Source organism: Vanessa atalanta, chromosome 22 (assembly GCF_905147765.1).
Source record: "Vanessa atalanta chromosome 22, ilVanAtal1.2, whole genome shotgun sequence".
NCBI classification, from domain to species: Eukaryota; Metazoa; Arthropoda; class Insecta; order Lepidoptera; family Nymphalidae; genus Vanessa; species Vanessa atalanta.
Genome location: NC_061892.1, coordinates 1,711,468 through 1,733,339, shown reverse-complemented (window position 1 = coordinate 1,733,339; position 21,872 = coordinate 1,711,468). Strand labels below are relative to the sequence as shown.

Below are 21,872 nucleotides of genomic sequence, written 5' to 3'. Positions count from 1 at the left end.
TTCAACAAACCATGAAGTTAATACTACAATACGTTTTATTCGTATTGCTTCTGTGTACTCAAATGTTGGCCAAATACAATAAGACTACTAGTTCTTGCCCGCGGTTTCTTTCGCGTTTTAGGGGTTGGTTGTCAGATATTAAATAATTGTTGATAAAGCTTGTGTCCTTCCTTGAAGTTCGAGCTTGTTTCGTACCAAATTTCATCAAATTCGATTCAGTGTTTTGGCCTTGAAAGAGCAACAGACAGACCGATAAAGTTACTTTCGCATTAGAATATTAGTATAAATTTTTGACATTAAATTACATTGTTGTTATGAATACAATCCATAAACTATTGAAGTAAAACGAATCGCTGAAGGCGCAAGAAACTTAAGGATTATTATATTGAACAATTACAGCAGAAAATTTATGAAGAAGGCAATCCGTAATGGAATCTCGTTGAACGGCCGAAATTAATAATGATCAATCTAATGTAACATCTAAGATCGAGAACTTCAATCAATGACAGATGGTCAGTACGATCTCTTTGAATGTTGAAACCATGATTTTAGATATGAAAAAATCATCGTGTAAAGTCAGTTTCAATCTGTACCTAGATGGCGTGAGAGAATATTTAGGATGAAGACCCGTTTATAAGGAATGACCTCTCCTTATGTCTAAACAGTAAATCCCAGATTGTCGATGTTGTATTAACTTCGGCTGTAATTATATTTTAATTAGAGTTTCAATGCATTGCAATGTTACCTATTTTAAATTTTCATCTATCCTTATATAAACTAAGCTCAAACTATACCGTAGTATGGCATTAACATTATAAATAATGATAAAATAATTATCCATTAAAGAGATCAAAATACATTTGATGTTTACAAAACGGTGAACTATATTAGTTAAAACTTAGACCAAAATTATTTCATAGTCTATGATTATAATCCAATGACACATGCAGTCTATTCGAATCAGAGGAGTAAAGTCAAACATCAGCTTGAATTGAGGGGATGTCGTTGGTCGAAATATTGAATTATTTATGATGTTAATTATGGATTCATAAAAGTATATTTTTTAAGTGGGATAGTGTTATAATCAAGAACTGTCTGTAGTTCTAGATGTTAACAAACCACATGGAATTTATAAATTTAAAGTTTGTTTATATGTAAAAACTCCTTTTACGATTGGAATAGGCTGAATGAACGCTTTTGTCTTGTTGAAATGTCTTGATTAAAAAAAAATTTCTTGATGATTCTTCTTAGTTATTTCCAAAGCAATTGTTAATACAATTAACATATTTCAAGTTATTATAACAATAATAGGCCTCTGGTCTAAGTAATGCTAAGTTCGGTATAGAGATATCAATTCTAATGTTGTCAAATGATTTTCGAGACGATTTGTTTGTGATGTTCGTTTGTTTTCGTGTTCGTTCGCTGCTCTTCTGGTTTTGGTCTCTGCTTTGTCGATTTTGATGCGGACAATGTGGACCTGAAATGAGAAAATAGATTGAATTAAATGTTTGGGTGCAAGATTATTTGGAATCTCGTTTGTGTGGGCAAAGCGCGACACAGTTTTATGTGTCGTCTCATCATTTATTAATATTTAATTATTCTCTGAAAATTTTAAATAACATCAACAGTGGCATTCTGCGCGAACTCACTTCATAACTAACTAGTAAAGTATTGAAAATACCTAATGGTGATATTTGGACACGTTTATTCTTTAATTTTATTTTTATTTCAGTTAAATTCGCAAAATTTTAATTGTCTATGGCGGCAGACAAGAAAACGAGCCTTTTGGTAAGTGGTCACCGTCGCCCATACGGAAATAATATGGACGGATCACCGAGAAGGGAAGATCATTCTATTATTTTAGCATATATCTAACTCTTTGATATCATTATCAGTTTAGTCAGTTTCGAGTTCCGTCTTACATCTGCACAAAGGTTTTTTATACGTCACATTCTATTGTAAAACAAAAAGGTCGAATCATTATGTCATATTATATAGACTTTATTCTTAATTGGTTTCAGGTTGAGATTTCGACGTTTTACTTAAAACTCAAATAGCCGGTTCTGTCTAAATATTTGATCTAAAATTTATGAGTTCGTGAATGTCCTGCTATTGAAGAAATGTATTTTCCATATGACAAATTACGGTGGACGAGCAAATGGGTCACCTGATGATAAGTGAAAACCATTGCCCATAGAAGTTGGTCGTGTAAGAAATATTAACTATTCCTTACATCGCCAATGCGCCACCTTGGGATCTAAAAAGTTTCGTCCCTTGTCACACCGATACGCTCCTTCAAATCGGAACGCAATAATACTTTTTGGCGATAGAATATCTGAGGTGCGGACCGGTTTGCAATAAGTCCTACCAACAAATAAACTAGATCTTTTAAATACGTACTATTTTTCTGCCCAACACGGTTTAGTGGATGTAGCTGGTAGGTATAGAAATAGGAAATGATAAGTTTCTTTACGATGCTTTACCACTAAATAAATTAAGGATAGAATATTCTGTAGTTCTTGGCTGAGTTTAATCCCATTCTTCTTAAGATTTACGCGTTCTAGCCACAAGGCTAACTTGGCTAAAATTGATAAATGTGATGATTTAATTAATAAAGTTGCAGGTATAATGAGAATATTTATGAATTATTATTAGAGCGTCTGGATGGACTGTTCCATTAAATATTGTATCGTGATCACAATCGCTTTGCCATCACGCGATATAAAGTAAAATATTTACATTCATAATGTCATATTATTTTAGACTTTAGTTAGACTGCCTGGTATAGTATTTCGGCTGCTGATCCTGAGTTCCTGGATTCTAAACCATGGTCGGGCTCAAAAAAAAATTGGGGTTTTAAAATCGAAAATTTTGATCGCTGTTTTAGCAATAAGGCCGCTTCTTGTGCATCTTTCTTGAACGTGTCTAAGCCATGTGTTTATTGGTGTATAATAAAGAGTATTTTCATTTCATTTGAAGAATTACCAGTATCAGTCAGGAAGTGTGGAAGTTGGAAGTATGTCTACCCTGCTCCCACGGAAAGCTTTACTTGGTGGTAGGGCTTTGTGCAAGCCCGTCTGGTTAGGTACCACCCACTCATCAAATATTCTACCATCAAGCAGCAGTACTCAGTATTGTTGTGTTCCGGTTTGAAGGGCGAGTGTAACTACAGGCGATATAACATCTTAGTTCCCAAGTTCGGTGGCGCAGTGGTGATGTATGGTATGGTTAACATTTCTTCCAGCGCCATTGTCTATGGACGGTGGTGACCACTTACCATCAGGTGACCCATTTGTTCGTCCGACTACTGATATCATAAAGAAAAGGAAATCAAGCTGTAAATTAAAGCCGTTGGTCCTGAGCTTGAATTATTTCCGGTCATGTCGTATTTGTCGTCGCATCGGATTTTAAAACTGACGGAATAGGGAGTGCACCTGTGTCACACCAGTTTGTGATATAATATGTTCTGCGTAGTTAGATAGTGTTCCTCGAGCATTTCCGCCGTGGCCGAAATCGGTCAAGACAACATCATCATGATAGACAAACGAATATTATTTAATAAAGTTATTTAATGTGTTAGGCCTTTCACTGCAATGTTCGACGGAAAGCTTTATGTATGGCTAACCTTGGTAATCTTATATTCACATCGAAAATATAATGATAAATATTCATTTTTATTACTTTCTACTTATAAATATTTTTGCGTACGTACTTTTTATATTTCCTTCCGTATTCAGTATTATGTGTAGTTAAACTTAAAACCGAGATGGCCCAGTGGTGCTCGTGCATCTTAACCGACGATTGCGGGTTGAAACCCAGGCAAGCACCACTGATTTTGTTTCATGTGCTTAATGTGTGTTTATTTCGTGCTTGGCGGTGAAGGAAAACATCACGAGGAGACCTGAATGTGTCTAATTTAACGAAATTCTGCCACATGTGTATCCACCAAACCGCATTGTAACAGCGTTGTGGAATATGGCTATATAATAATAGGCGTTGTATAATAATGGGCTAAGGCCTCATCTCGAAAGGAGATGAGGCCTTAGCCCAGAAGTGGGAAATTTATAGGCTGTTAATGTAATGTAATGTAAACTTAAATTGTAGTATGAATTTCTGGTGTCAGTTCTTCTCAGGTTTGGTATATTTCCAGTAAGATCTAGATCAAAAATAGTTTTTTGAATAAAAAGTAATATATCCCACCGTCTCTCCAAGCTATAATGTTTCCTATTGTTAAGCAAGTAGGTTTTATATTCGCCGAAAATAATTTCAGTTCGTATTACAATCAATTTCAAATAATTAATTTAGTGAAAAACTCTCATCGCTATCTAGTATCACAAATAGGTATTCTCGAAGGTTCCAACTGCATACATATCTCTATAAATAATGCATATTCTATTTTCAGACTTGTTGTGAGTGGGGTCGAAGTATCTACAGTTATCGACGGTATTCATTTAGTATTGAATGCCAAAGTTACAAAACTCGATAAAGTATTAAGGTTTTAATTTTTTTTTCATCCTAAATATTATAAAATTGGATGTGTTTGTAATTTTAAAATAACCGCTTCTTACTTAATGCACATGTACATATACTAAAATAAAATTTTTATTTCAATTTCTGTCTCTCTGTTTGTTCTGGCTAATCTATGGAACGGCTGAACCGATTTTGACGGGAATTTCACTGTCAAAAAGCTGGTGTTACCAGGAGTAATGTGAAGTCGCCGGCAAAGCTAGTCCTTAATAATGACAAATGAGCTAATCTCTATTTCAATGTCCACAGATATTTTCGCTGTGGGAAATATTCAGCAATTCTTACAGTATCGGTAAAGAACACTCTATGTACATGTATTTACCAAGCACACTTACACTTAAAGAAGGAAGACGATAATATTAAACAGTGCTGTTTAGCGTTAGAATGAGTCACGTGTTACCCACCCAGACGGGCTTGCACAGAGCCATTATTTTCTTCAGATGTCACTCTGAATTAAACACGCAAATAATATAATTGTTCATTAAGGGAGTTAGATAATTACTCATCATTTGAGCTTTGCTCTCTTTATTTAATATATATTCATTTTCATGTATATGTAAATAAAAATTAATACCCTTTCAGTACTGTTTGTCTGGTGCACCATGCACGTTGTCACGCGTTTAAATTTGTTCATAGACATCTTAACTTGGCCACTTTATAAACTCATAGCTCTGCGTGTAACGAAATTTAGTTTTAAATAAAAATACATTAACTAGTTACCAATATAATTGTTATTGGATTAAGTGCAGATGGCTGAATCGAATCCATCTTCCAAGTATACTATTAGGTATAACCCAGCTTCTCTAAGTTTATTTAAATATAAACCGCTTTATCAAATACGAAATACTTTTTAAAATGGGAGTTCAAAAGGTAAATTCAAAATTACCTTTATAAGAATATTATAAGTAGCAATTTTCTTTCGAAAATACATTTTGGTATTTGGGATTCGCAGCCTGATGTTGCGTCATCCGCCATCTTGAATTTAAAATCGTAATTCGAATCATCGAATAAAAAAACTAATAGAATCCGTTCGATATTTAAATTCCAAGTATAGAGTACTGACGATTATCGATAGAACCGTTCGAACCCTACCTGCGAGTTTGACTCGATATGGATACGAGCTGTCTTGTCCCAACCTTGTTGTACCGTTTGAAAATTATTCTTGTTACTGTTAAAAAGACGAGATAGCCAAGTCGCTGGAACTCATGAATCCGAAGATTATCGAACCCGGTTGCGGGTTCAAATTCGAATAAGTTTCCTTAATTTGTGTTTATAATTCAACGTGTGCTTAGTGCCGAAGGGAATCATCGTGAACGTCTGAAGCTAGAAAGTTCAATTGAGTATAATCACTAAAAAAAAAATCCATAACATTAAGTGCGGTATTCAAATTACTGGTCAAATTATTTAGCGTAAAATTTAATTTGACTGCACTAAATAAGTATTTAATGGTCTGCAAAAGTTTGGGTGATTTGCTGAATAGACAATTCTAGCTTTAATTTGGGAATGAAACCATCGCCTCTTGGATATTTCTTTTCATATTGAATATTTGGAAATAACAAAATTGACAAAAAAAGGCCAGCTGAATTTCTTTCGCCAGTTTTTCTCAGGGTATTTTTTTTCCGGACCGATGATAGTATTTAATTAAACAATCAATAAGTAAGTGTTATTCTTATATTGAATGAAGGAATTTGAGTTTGAGTTTTATGAACGTTTATGAGGAAACTTATGTCGAATGTAATGTTGGTCTAACATCTAATCGGTCTCCTCAAGAGGAGACTTTAGTTTAGAGGACCTTCACAGGTTGTTACTTTAACTTATATTGTAAATACGTAAATGAGTTATTTTATTTGTTACATCGTAATGACATTTTGCATTTGCAGAAGGATATATAATACATAATACCCGGCATCTCACTCAGACGCCGGTGAGGGCACGGGCGGATTAAACCAGATGCGGGCGGATAAGACCAGTATTAAATAGAATTACGTAATAACATCAAAACATAACTTATAATATTGAATTTTTTCGTTTTTTTAATAATCATCTTTGTTTATTTTTAAATCAATGCCTGTTTGATTGTGCGAGTTAATAGCGATATTTGTTAATTAGCGATGCACGAAATTAATTATAAATATTACTTCTCGTATTTGTTTAAAATTGTTTTTGAATATATTTTAAGATTTCCGACTATGTTTTTGAGTTTTACAAATAACATTGAAATGAACTTGTTTTTGTAAGAAACACTGAGTCTCTTTAGTTTCTTGACAAAAATAAATAGATTAATTTAATAATTGTAATGTACCTTAAGTACATTATTGTTAAATAGTAAATAAACCTCCCACTGCTGTCACTTATAAGATCTAATATATTATAACAATTTAGTTAAGTGTTAAGACACAATAAATGTCTGGATGTTACGGAAGTTACGAGAGTCTTAATACAATGGCTTATTTCGGAAATGAGCGGATTGTAATGTTTCACGAACTGTAAGTTTATCTAGTTATTTTTTCGTCTAGTGGATAGTATATAAGACTGTATATCTGAGGTCTTGGGTTCGATATGAGTTTTTGGCATTTTTGTCAACTCTTGAATACGATAACGGATTTCATTATTTAATATCTAGTTCCGATTACGATTTTCCATTGGCTTACGAAAGTGAAACAGATAGGGCAATTGTTTTTAAGGTACTTTTTAGCGACAAGGTTCCATGTCATGTTCATCGCCAACAATAATAATTACATAATAATAACTACTCAATTTGACTTAAGTAATGATTTTGGTTACATCTGAGTCGAGCATAGATAGCGTGTTTACTAAATCTTTAAATTCACACCGAAACGACCGTCATCTACTTTGAGTATACACAACACAAGCGGTGTTGTGTATACTTGGACAGTAGTCCTGCGAAGTTAGCTAATCTTCCTTGAAAATGGTGCATTAGCAGCCTGTAAACTGTTCCCACTGCTGGGCTAAGACCTCCTCTCCTCTCGTGGTGGAATATGCTCAAGGTTTGGAGCATATTCCACCACGCTGCTCCAATGCTTATTGGTGGAATACAAATGTGGCAGTATTTCGTTGAAATTAGACACATGCACCGCCAAGCACGAGATGAATTATGAACACAAATTAAGCATTATGATTAATGAAAATTCAGTGGTGCTTGCCTGAGTTTAAACCCGAAATCACCGATTAAGACCCGTTCTCAGCAATTAAAATTGAAAATGATAGCTGAGGTAGAATTCGGCAAGGATGACTTCATAATCAAACATTTTATAATACATATACCAAACAAAAAATCGTTTAATCGAATATTAAAGATCGAAACAAAACAATGTAATATGACATAATAGTTCGGCCTTTCGCATTACAATCGTGTGTGACAGACGTATAAAAAACTCGTGACTCATCGTGTAGTTGCATTATTTGGTGGAAAAATTGACATTTATCTGTATATGGTGAGGTCATTGACTCGCCTTTTTCGCTATTTAATTAGTTTTATTTTTAAATCTGATGTATGGTTTTTATATTATTTATTTTAAAGTTGATAATTGAATTGAAACTATTTGATCTCTGTTTCATGTTTTTAATTAAATCGCCATCTAAATTGGTTACAAATATATCTCATGAGATACGAGTTTGGGACAAATAATTTGCGTATACTTGGTGATAATAAATACATACATTCACTATGAAGTACGTTCGAATGAATATTTATTTCTATTCTATTGCCAGCTTCCAACGTCGTTGGATCCAACAATGTTGGAACAGTTCACTAAGGAATTTATGTTTTTTATTTTATTTTAAATAAGTTGGCCTATGGATGGTGCGAATTGGTCAACATTGGCTATAAATGACACTGTAAGAAATATTCATTATTCTTTATTGCCATATCCCTTGTTCCTGTAGTTACACTACCTAACTGACCCAACTACCCAGGGCTACTACCAAGTCATCACTTTTGTTTGTTATTTTTTATGTGACAGATGTGTCACTTAAAGCGAAAGAATAACGAAAGATAGAGGAATGTCTGATTCCAGCTTAATTGATCGCTTTAAGTCATTTAATAAAAAATATCCAGGGACCAAATGTCTTATAAGTCAAACTATAGTCAAAGTCTTACAAGTTTATAGCCTAATCTATTACGGGCTATTTATTTTTATTATATTAGTAAAGACTAATGTGTTTGCATGACACGGGTGACATTGGACACAAGCTGTGGGTGTGTAAGAGGCGAGCCGCCGCTCCTTCTAATTAGCGGATGGAGGTTATAACAAAAATCACACCATAAAATGTTTTTTTTTTTATTATATTTTGCTTTAATTAACAGATTGTGTTTTATTTGTCTAATCGCTTCGTTGGCTTAGTGGTTCTACTGTTCGTCGTGAGGTTCTGATTTCGAATCACGGGTTAGAATTTTTGTTATAAAATTCTCAGTAACGTTGTTGGTAGTCGATGTAAGCGAGAGTCTAAAGCAAACAGTCGATTGCTAAGAACTTTGTATAAAAATAGGATTTCATTAATATTATTTTATTATGAGTCTGTTTTTTTTAAGTCATAGTAGAACAACAAAAATGTTTTCTAAATTTCTATAAAAAAGGACTATAACTAGTGAAAAAAAAGTCAAAGGCTCATATATACAATAAATAATAAAAAACATTATCATCAAAGAATAGTCAACTGCCTAGGATACGATATAGTGCTCAATTGTGTGCGCATACGCAGGTCCACTATCCATCATGCCCTTGCTCTATTGATCACATTGGACAAGAATCTCACACAAACGGTGAGAGCTTACGCGCTGCAATAGGAGTAACACAGCCATATTTTAAACTTCGAACAGCCACTGAGATTATTTTTTACAGAAACGGTATTGTAACCTTAAAAGCTATTTTATTCAAATAACCTTTGGCATTATAAGCGGAACAATTTATCTATCCTTTGATTACCATTTCTTTCGTCGTAATTCGTAATCGACAAAGTGCATGTTCCTGCGATATTATACATGCAAATTTAATTGCATCAAGAATACTTTTATACAATTATGAATAATTAGGTACCTTTTAATATAATTAATGTTTCCAATTACTAACTGGAAGTTACTGTCTTTTAATATAATGGATACAATTATTTGTCGTGCATGCAAATATGTTATGAAAATTGTGAACTTTTAAAAGATAAGTTATGTTACTATCAGGTGTGTCGCAGCCACTACTTTGCGGAGTCATATTTATTAAAACGATTTTATTGCGCAAAAATCGAATGAGAAATTTATTAAATAAAATTATTGACAAAATTGAATTCCGTAAATGGCTATATTCTCTTTCAATATTAATACAATTTTCTGACTAATTTGCCAATTTTAAATGTTGCGTCATGATTGCTTTCCTAGTTGTTTTATGGATTGCTTAGTATTTCCACAATCGATTTTACATACGGCCTATCACGATTCGCAAAATTGCAAAATATTTGAAGACGCAACTCGGAACAAGTTTTAATACTTATCATTTATTCATTATCTATTAAGTATTTTATTATAACTAATTTTAAAATAACATTCTTGAAATTTATGTTTAATTATATTTTTATATGAGACGCTTGACAAACATTACTTTGTCCAAAAAGACTGTAAACATTTTCAAATACTTTGTTTTATGTAAGATGTTCGTGCTTAAGGAACTTGTTTTGTCGTGTCGTTGTAGTGTTAGACTTCGGATTTTCGGTAACACAATAGAAATTTGGCATGAAATTTAAGAATAGATTTCCATAAAATATATATTTTTATAAAATTGTTTGTCTTCAATATCTAGAAAGAAAGTTGTAATTTCAGACATATGTTTATTTTTTAACGTAAGCAATCGCAATGAAAAATATTTTTAGAAATTTCAACATAAAGAGAAATGCGAGAGGTATAAAGTTACCCCTTCTATTCCCCTTGAACACCCGTAGCAGCGGCGGTCAGCTAGTATTAGTATATCTTAAATTTTATTTTTATGTTTAAAGTTAATATAATATAAGTAGGAATGTTAACACTAAAATTACTATTCGTGTGCTATTAAACATGTTAAAGGTATTTATCAGATGAGGTACAAAAGGTATTTATCAGATGAGGTACCTACTTGTTTAAGAATGAAAGTTTTGACATTAATGCTTCGCTATAACCAACGATAGATATTGTGAAACAGACGTCCAATATTATTGAATTGAAATATATTTGTGTATGTTTTGTTAAATTTAGTAACATGTGAATTGATTTGACAATAAAAAACAAAAAATAAATTAAACTGTTATAAAACTTACCAAGAACTAAAGATACAGCGTAGGCACTCGTTTTTGCGTTCCCAAAGATAATTTGTTTCCAATCTTCTTGTAGCCTTCGTTTTTAACTCTAGATTTGGACTTTTCATTTGTTTCAACAGGACACCCTTTCAACTCCCAAACTAAATTCGTCAAAGATTTAGGTCTGCTTAATCTTCTTGATCTTTTCTCCGGTAACTTTGGACCGTTGCCAGAATCCCCTGACGTTCTGCCACCCGAATGACTCGAATCTAACGTACCATCTAATTCCATGGCCTGGTGGATATTGGATAGACTTTTGTAACGTATATTAAAGATAGGAGAATCTCCCTTAGCTAAAGGGCGGATAGGACTAGTTCCAGGACTAGGTGCCTCTTTAGTTGGCGAATGACTCTTTTGACTCAGTAACACCCTACCTTTATTATTACTTACACTGTTTTTAATGTACAGCTTCGGCAAATTAGGCGCTGGTGCAATTGAACATTTCTCTTTGTATATTGTTATTGGCGTTTCTTTTGTTATATTGATTGATTTGCGTGTTCTCTTTTCGGCTTTTTGGTTCAAAGGTTTCTTAGTTGGTATCGTCTCTATCGGAGGAGGCTCAGGTTTGATTTCAGTTATTAAGGGCATATGTATCGGCGTAGCTGCGGGTGACGAAGGTGCAGATTCATGTCTTGTTAGTTCATTGCAATATGAAGCTTTAATGTTTTTAGGTAGAGGAGCAAATCCTCTGACGTAGTCATAAATTTGATCTATTTCGTCATATTCATCTGGGATACTGTGATCATCTCTGTGACTGCTATAAATGTGACTGTGACGATTTATGTATTTGTGTTGATTAGCTGAGTCCGATGATGCACTCCTTCTCAAAAAATATCCAGTTTTTATTATAGGTGGAGCATGGGGAGTCGCGTTCAGTAATCTTTTAGGATCGCCAAGTTTACCATCTAGTACATGTATTCGATCTACTACGTCTACGAGCAACCTATTACATTTTTCAAGAAGTCTGGAGAATTCCATAAAGTTCTTGATATGTTCTTCATTTTTACATCTTAGCATTTTCAATGGAGCTGCAAGTGGCAATGCAACAAGCGCGTTCCCTTCTTTTTGTAATGGTAAAGCAAAAACATGATCTTCTTCGAACAGCGATAGCAGCCTTAGCTCTGGAACAAAATGGCTCGTACTTTTTAAGCCTCTAGGCGGAGTTCCATGTACGAGTCTAACAGTAATAGGCAATCGTTTTGTTAGTAATGTTTTCGCAGTGTGAACTCCACTTATATTCTCTTCTTTAGCAACAGCTGAGAACTTGCCCCTTTGATCTAAGCTTAGCAAAATAGTATCTCCCTTAGAATCAGTACACTTTAAATATTTATTTTTACCTAAAAACGCTTCTCCTCTGGGCATTATGACTTCACCAGCTGGTAGGTTTCTTGCTCCATCAGCCGTGAGGTTTCCATCTAAATCAATTTTTGCGCATATTACCCTAACAGGCTCTCTAACTAAACACCCGTCGTCCAGTTTTCTTCTTGCTAGCTCTGATACATGTTCTATACATCGGACGGCTCTACCTTCTTCACTTAATAATTCGAAATAACCTTTATAAGTTTCGGGGATGGCAATTCTGGGCCCAACGCTGACCATTCGTCTTCCCTCCTTTAACTTTATGGCTTGGGCGATAATTTTCTTTCTTTTCCCTGCCGATACGAGTAAGGCTGTACTCTGTAAGCCAGGACTCGGTAGCGTTGGTACTCCAAGGCCACCATACTGGCCTTTAATGATTTTACAAACATTTGGGAGTCGGTTCTTCACAACGAACTCTCTGAGGTAGTGGCCTTCGTCTGACCAGCGGGATGCCGCGACCACGACTTGGCCGTCTGTGGCTGCCATGGTGAGTTTAGTCACATCTGGAATAGAGAAAATAATATTTTAAATTAAAATGGTAAAAATTACTTATATCAATGAAAAAAAGAAACACACAATTTAGTTAGTTTAAAAACTTTAACCAAATACGATTTTTGACGAATACAGTTACCACTTATCTAAATAATAATCTCAAAATCGGATGAAACAATTTCATAACAGTTGATAGAGAACATTATAGCAGTAAACCATTGTGGCGAGCGAAATAGCCATAACAGAGTTTCCATTGTCATGCTCCGTCAACTTTTTGATAACAGAACTATAATTTAAAGTCATACACCATACAAGTTTTTACACGGTACAAGAGCAAATATTATTCTGATACAATTTAGATGTACTTTCTCATTATCTACCTGCGCGAGAAGTTATACTTCCTAGGCATTATTAAAAATAGTTAACAATTTCATGCAAATAATTAATTATAATAAAATTATAATTATTATTAAGATAAATGTGACTTCTCCTTTTTTCACCACTACTAATCACTTACTTACAAATTTAAATGTATATACAATTTATATTTGTAATAAAATAAATATGGTAAAATAAGTTAAGTAATGTAGTTCTCTATTTCAAGCGAGCTTGAGACTTAATTGCCGGTTTAGCGAGCAACTTCATCATATAGTTTAGACGTCAACCTGTGCGCGCGTTTGTAAAATACAGATTACCTATCATCATTCTTTTAATTATAAAATTGTAAAGTATTAATTTATTTATTTACAATCTTCTTCAAGTCGATCTTTCCTAATCTGCTAATTTATCTGTTATGTTTTTCCTAATATGACTAGGATACATACTACAGATATATTATAGTGAATTGTTTATTTTTCAAAATATAATTAATCTTTAAGGGAATTTTCAAATTTGATCGTTACACGTTCGATAGATATGTATATATATATTATATAATTATTGTATAAACGAAATATATATAAGTAATGTGTTTAAAAAAACGGACAACACTTCTGGACACAGACCAAAACTATATACTAAAATATTTATCATTATAATAATTTGGCTGTTTGATTGAAAACAGTTTACGAAAATGTAATTGTTATGAAAGTAACTCATTCTAAATAATAATCGAAACCTGTATAAAATATATAATCGAATTTTCATAAAATAAAAATGTATGAAATATGTAAGTATTTGAAATGGGATATTTAACATTTTTTTTATTTTTAGTTAGTGGAGCTCGATATTTCGACGTTTTACTCGTGAACAAGACATTCCTTGATAACTGCGAATGTCTTGTTCACGAGTAAAACGTCGTAAATATCCCGTTTCAAATATTTATAGTAATAAAAATAACTATGTTAATTTAAAATCTTATATAAAATATTTATTTCTTCTTACGTCAAATAAGACGTCATTAGATGATGGAAACAGGCAATTAATATGATGCCATATAATTTATTAAGCACAATTTGTCGCGTTTTAATCGGCTAAAATCTAAAATAATTTGTGTGTTTTATGATATTCAAATATCTTTGATTAAAAATCCATTACATTGCAAGTCTCCATGTATAGTAGTAGAGTAGTAAAAATCTGTAAAAGTCTCACTCCTGGGTTAAGACGTAACCTTTTAAAAAGTTTTGCAGATTATTCTACCGCGTTGGTGGATACACATGTGTCAGATTTAAATCCGACCTGTGTCCCAACGATATTTTCCTTCACCATCGAGCACGAGATGAATTATAAAAACACGAACTAAGCACGTGATTTCAAATGAATTCAGCGGAGTCTGTCTCATCTGGGGTGACAACCTGCGAACTTCAGTTAAGATTCACATGTGCGAACAACTGGTCTATCTGTTCAACTGTTACATATATAGATAACATTCAGCGCACAGCTTAAGCTATGTTATATTTTGACATGGTTTATAAGAATAAAATATCAATTATGAACGTCAAAATTAACGTTAAACAATGGAAACAGCGTGTCATCTCAATTTGGTGTCTGACCGCAAACAGAGTTTTTTTATACCAGTGATGTAAGTACAGTTAAAGTGAATCAGTGTTAGAAATGTGGAGTGTAGTACGTGTGGCGGAGGCACACAGGGAGTTTTGAATAAAATAAATGTTTACTACAAAATACATATCTCTACGTTTGTAGTATAAAAGAAAGTCGCTTTCCGTCGTATGAATGATTCGATCTTTTAAGATACGCAACGGATTTTAATGCGGTTTTCATTCATAAACATAGTATATGATAATATACATAAAGATTCACGATAAAGGTTTTATAAAACATGAAAAACATTGGAGAAAAGACAAGATTTTAATTTTATTATTCGTAAAAGAAACAAGATTTCTTTTAAATCTTGTTGGCCCTTATTGGTTTAACCAATTTTGGATGATTGAGCGCGCTTTATAATCTACCGTAGCGTTTTCCTCTTAAATAGGGGGACTGGGAATTGGCCACCTGATGGTATGTGGTCGTAATTACCTACACAAAGTTGTGCCGTATGAAATTTGGACCAATCCCTACATCGCCAATGCTTCACCAACCTTAGACTCTAAATTTATTATGTAATTACACTTATTATTATTTTTACCTTTTAAACCATAACACATCAATATTTGTATCAAAGTATAGTATTTGCATTTTTGTGAATAAATTGCACCAGTGCGAAGTCGGGGCGGGTCGCTAGTCTTGCATATAATAATCGGACGTAAGGCGTCGCTTTCCAATGCATTTTAATACAATTACAACTGTATATAATTTACAGATAAAAGTTATTACGAATGTAACACAAATTACATTTTCTCTTGTACAATTATTTAAATATTAATATCATAATTTAAATATGAAATATTAAAAATAAAGTCGAACAAACTAACAAGACGTTCGTGTACATTTGTAATTAAAATAAATTATTAATGTTGTAAATTTTATTTTAAATTAATTCAACACGCCTAAAAAATAATTATATTTATAATAAAACCTAAAACTCGGTGTGCCAACATCATCGAGGCGTAACGTAACCACACAGTGTTGTTACATAAACCATTGTACATTGACCTTCATAAGTTCATAACACGCGAAAATTTAAACAGTGACGCAACGGTCAATACAATTGGTTACGGTCTTTGCTGGACACGCTTTAAGTCAATTTCCTCGATTTTGTATGCAGTTTTCTTTTTTTTAAAATATGGTTTCGATGTAATTGAATTTAAATTTGTATAAACTCTTTTGAAGAAACTCTTTTGAAGCTTGCACGTTGGCTAATATTAGCCGCTAGTGTCAATTTGTGTTTAATGAATCTCGTGTTCACAACAACACATATATACACACACTTATTTAAACATTTTTCTAATTGAACTTTATAAAATCAGAATTATACAATAATTTACCGATTTTTATTTATTTTATTAGATAACAACAACGGAAAAATTGTCGTAGGGCTTTGTATAGTATCTTCTCATTGGTCATTCTATCTGTACACATCAATACTTTCTCGGTTTGAAGGTAGAGTTTGTAATGATTGCAGACACAAGGGAGACTCAAATGTAGTCAGGGTTTGCGGTAAATTGAAAGCATTAGGAGTGAGATTTACACTTGCTGTATTATCAGATTTTATCACTGTGTTTAATCTGATTGGTGATCCACTGTTTCTGCGTAAAATATTTTGCTTTGAGTTTTTTTAACGAAATTATTCAGTATAAGATTTAAGAGTACTTATTATATTATTTAATTTATAAATTCTACATTTTACTTTTAAAGCATTACATTTTTGGAATTCACTACCTGTGTATCTATAGAGTGGTCATTCCTGATTAAAAAAAAAAGTGGACATTTTGTATAATTATAAATACTAGTTTTTGGCCACAAGGTAGGGGGAGAAGGAGTGGGTTTAATTTATAAATAATAGTTTTCACCAAGTTTGTACGCCAGTGGCTTAGAGTTGGCTATAGGTTAGGCGTTATTAGGCGTAGATCAACGTGCTAGGCGGGGAGGTCGTAGGTTTTAGATATAAAATAAGCTTGAGGTTCTTCTTTGAGGTTCAAGCTTCATATTATTTTTTTTCAAATGCGATTCAGTGTGCCTTGATAGCGTTGTCTGTTGACAGACAGACAGACTTAATTTCATATTTATGATATTAGTATAGATAATTGTTATATTTAATTTATTATTTCACCGTGTACCCAAATTGACAAAATTCCATACAAACATTCAGCCCAAGGTTACCTTTATGAGTAATCGTTCATTCATAAACAGAAGCCTAAATATATTTCTAACATCAGTAACAACGAAATTTCAGACAACATTTTATTCTACGTTTAGCCCACTTAAATAAAATTTAAGTTTGCAAAATTCCCTCTTAATGTTCACTTGCGTTCTATAAGGAATTCCTGTACCGAATTTTCATCCCGAAAACCAACCAGTTAAGGCTGTGCGTTGTATGGCAGTCATTAAAAGGTTAAGTAATTAAATTTATACGAAAGTATTTATTTTATTTATTGTGTTTCTAACCTATTGTACGATTTCCAGCACAAAGGTTGTTTGGAAGAGATTGCTAAACTATAAGGTCGCGTCTGTTTCACCAAATGCATCTTTGGAAGTTGTGATAACTTTAGCTGTTTAAATTAATCATAACACAAGGACAGGTTTTCTATTTTAATTATGAATAAAAAAAAATTAATTAAGCACTTTTCTAGGTATTTACTTGAGTAAAATTCAAAATAATATCTTATTGAATGTGCACATTTACAGGCTGTGTTGTTTACGAATGTATTTGCGTGTTTTTGTGTGTCGCAAGTATTTCGATCACAGAATTTATTATCTTTGTCCGAGTATTACACGCACTCATCCTCCAAATTGGAACAAACCTATCAAATTATTGACGTTTGACAGTTAAAAAGATTGGGTATTTCGTGTCCAATCAAAACACTGCGATAAAGAACTATAACATTGAGCAATTCTATCAAAAAAGTCTCAGATTTAAAGTCATCTGAGATATGAAATCGATACAAAGAAATCACAGAGTCATTGATATTAGATAAAAAATAATATTTATCTAACATTTCGCGGGCGACTGTACATCACGACTTCATCGCACGATTAAACCTATTGTGCTTGGAGATAATTTTGCGGCTAACTGTACTGGATTGCTTGTAGACAAATAAGGAACGTTTCTTGTGGCCATTAAACATTCGATTTATTGCAGTACAAATACTTGCGGCATTACTGAGATGTTTGATGATGCAATTATATATAGTATGCAACGTAATTGGTGGGAATTAAATGTTGTCTAAGAGGGAGTTGTAATTTTTTTTTTTTTTATAGATAAGCGGACGGACAAATTGGCCACCTGATGGTAAGTGTTACTACAACACATAGTATTGTTATTTTGTAACTTTTTGTTATTAGTTATTCTATCCATATAAGGCTATATACTTTACTATATGTATTTTCTATACATAATATGGTTGTGGTCTAGTTTGAAGTATGTATAATATAGTACAATATAGAAATGGACTTTAGTACAGTGTAATTATTTGACATAATTACCTATTACATATAGGTAAAGAATCTATAATATTTTAATATTTAAATATTGATGAAAAAGATCAAAAACTGGTTTTTTTTTCTCGGTGGGGTCTTTGATTCGAACCAGTGATAGTCGTACATTAAATGTGACTTTGTAAAATGACAATTAAAAAAAATGGAAACTTTGACAAGCATGTGTTGTGTGTTGACAAATATGCCTTTTATGAAAGTATATTTTGATTATGATGACCAAATCATAATCTAAATATAAATTATACCAGTTGGCATTCTACATAGTCAGGATTTATACGGTAACTATTTTTAATTATTATTTGTATATAGATAAGGCCTTTATTTTAATAATTCTTATAGGCAAAAAATAGTAAGCGCATTTGATTTTGATCGGTATTTAAAAAAAACGTAAACCGTTGATTCGTGTTTGATTTTAATTTGAAAAGAAATATCCTTTTATAAATAATTTTACATATATATTTATGTTAAAAGAGGTTTTTCTTTAACAGTATCTATCACAGAGTGACATAATAACAGACTTCGATAATTGTTTTTTTTTAATTCGCTTATATTTATCGCCTATTTCGCAGCCACAGACGCTAGTGACGGACCGCTACACGGGTTTCCCATGGATGGCTGATTTATTACAGCCCGACTTGTCTCTAGCCCTGATTTGGACTATATTTATGCGATTCACGGTAATTATGACAACTAAGCTATTTCGTTTAAAGATATTTTTTTTTGTATCTGACAAAGTTCTACGTCGTTGTCTTTAACAAGAATTATTTAGATAAGAAACGCCATTGTCGTATTCATAAAATAAACTACCATCTACGGACGATTTCGTATCGAATGGTTATGATATTTTTTCATATAATTTTCAATGCATAAACAAAATACATATAATATATATATATATGTATATATAGTTTATATAATACATTCAATTATAATTTAAAATTAAATGATTTCCCAATACTGCTCATAATTAATTCATTAGTTAAATTTCATAATTATATATATAATTTCTGTTCAATATTATTATAGAATAGTTGAAACGTTTGGGTGAAACTTTTCTGATGCGTAAACGTTGCGTCCGTCAAATCAAAAGCTGACTAAGTTAAAAAGACGCAAGTTACCTTAAGGCTATTATACTCACTTCTAGTAAAAACTTTCCGCTTAGTTGGAGAGGAAAATAGCAGTGCTTGGAAATAAGCTCTAGTATTGTATAGTTATAACCTCATAGTAAATGTTAGAGCCAAGATGTCCCAGTGGTTAGAACGCGTGCATCTTAACCGATGATTTCGGGTTCAAACCCAGGCAGGCACCACTGAATTTTCATGTGCTTAATTTTATAATTCGTCTCGTGCTCGGCAGGGAAGGAAAACATCGCGAGGAAACCTGCATGTGTCTAATTTTAACGAAATTCTGCCACATGTGTATTCCGCCAACCCGCATTGGAGCAGCGTGGTGGAATATGCTCCAAACCTTCTCCTCAAAGGGAGAGAAGGCCTTAGCCCAGCAGTGGTTGGAATGGTAAAAGTCCGAAAAAATCGTCCCTTTTTAATAAATACTTACATTTACCAACTTAAAGTTTACCTTAGTTCGAGCTTTTACAGTAACATATATAACAATCCGGTTAAATATCAATATGAACGAAACAATTGTGTATTAACAATTGTCAGACCCATTTTTCTCAATGAACAATCATTAACAAAATGGCGCACGTCACACACAATGTCGGTCCAAATTTCACGCCCCTAATGAGAGTACTTCAAACGGTCAACTAACTGTTTTATTAACATTTAAAGTAAATTTAAAATTATAATTAAAGTTTATTTATAATACATACAGTAAACTGGAAAGTAGTTCAGTTGGTGTAAATGATCATCTCTGTTGATAGACATGAGTACTGTAAGGCTAAGATTTGATTTAAATAATATGACTCGTTTCATTCTGTATGAGAAAGGGTAGACATTTATATTAAATTATAAATACAAATAAACTAGCTACTCCTCCCGACTTCGCATATTAAAATTAGTGTTTATATAAAATTTATTTGTTTACGATGCGCGCGCCAGGCGGCTGATTCTACAAACAAAAATTGTCAATATCGCAAGCGAATCGAAAGGTGTTCGTTTAGTCGTTTTACTATTCAACTAAAACAACGATCCAGTTGCGCTTCGAATTGGGATCGTATCATAGCCGATATGAATAAGTCAAATCGGTCTTCACTTACAATAAAGCTGAGTTTTCCTTCTGAATTTGAATTGTCGAAATTGGTTCGGAATAGAATCGTTAACGATTAGAACCTTTATACGTTAGCAGAATTGAACCCCTAGTAGAGCTCCCAGTCGCTTTATTTTATGACAATATAGAATCATAAAATGAAGTAAACGTCTGACATCTTCAATTATCATTGTCGTATTTCAGATTTAGAACAACTTTGAAACTAAATAAATTATTTAAAAATCGTCTGTTTGCTAGATAACAAACACATTGTAATCTACTATATGAATCAAGTCGTCCTTTGATGTAAACCGCATGAAAACCAATAGAGTAGTTTTTGATCGCGTTCAAACCGACACGAGAGGCCTTTTATATAATATAAAGATGACATTAATTATTTTTTAAATAAGATATTGGATCATTATTAACTTCATTTAAATTTGAAATTAATTTAGTTTAAATGTATAAAGAATCGTTCAATAATGAATTCCAATTTACGCAATACCGTTAAGAATCCTTCCTCTTAATTAGTATATAGATGCAGTTTAGCAGGTTTTGTTGTCAATACGTAACGGAATTACTAACCTTCCTGTTGGAAAAAAAGAGCTGTTTGTAATCACAGTAGATGAGATCTTACGGTACGTTGATGAGTGATAGAGACGTGGACTGCGATCCATACGATTGTGACGCTTCAATGTAATTAATTATACATTAAATGGAATAAATAATATATTTTCTTAATTAACAATTTCTAATATAATTTGCCGATATGGCCCAGTGGTTAGAGCGCGTGCATCTTAACCGATGATTTCGGGTTCAAACCCAAGCAAGCACCACTGAATTTTCATGTGCTTAGTTTTTGTTTATAATTCATCCCGTGCTCGGTGAAGGAAAACTTCGTGAGGAAACGTGCATGTGTCTAATTCAACGAAATTCTGCCACATGTGTATTGCACCAACCCGCATTGGAACAGCGTGGTATAATATGCTCCAAAACTTCTCCACAAAGGGAGAGGAGGCTTTAGCCCAGTGGAAAATCTATCTGTTAATGCATGTAATGTAATTTTTTTATTTCAGTTTATTTTTGATGTGTAAGCACAACTAACTAACTTTTCTTATAGTTTGTTGAAAATGAATTGAAAAGCGATAGTCATTAAAGCAATGCATAAAAAAAGTTATATTGTTTTTTTTTGTTAATAATACTTTTGAATAAATACTTTATGAAATATTTTAAGTAATTAAATTAAAAAGAAATACTATGTCGTTTTTTATATATATATGTATACACTTATTATTGGGCAATCTTTGTGTTTGGATGGTTGCGGATTAATTATTATCAAACGACTTAATTTATCAATAAAAAATATTAATTGTGATATAAGTATTATATAATGTTTA

General features: G+C 32.7%; 1 protein-coding gene across 1 annotated transcript in view; it reads right to left on the bottom strand.

Annotated features, from left to right (window-relative positions):
• Positions 1 to 1,136: 1,136 nt before the first annotated feature.
• Positions 1,137 to 21,872, bottom strand: part of LOC125072751 — a 132,575-nt gene continuing 111,839 nt past the window's right edge. Inside the window, exons 5-6 of the mRNA XM_047683435.1 lie at positions 10,825 to 12,725; positions 1,137 to 1,477 (exon numbers count right to left, since the gene is read on the bottom strand). Coding sequence (XP_047539391.1) covers positions 10,831 to 12,708 — 1,878 coding nt within the window. The 5' untranslated portion in view covers positions 12,709 to 12,725 and the 3' untranslated portion in view covers positions 1,137 to 1,477; positions 10,825 to 10,830. The remainder of the gene's footprint in view (positions 1,478 to 10,824; positions 12,726 to 21,872) is intronic.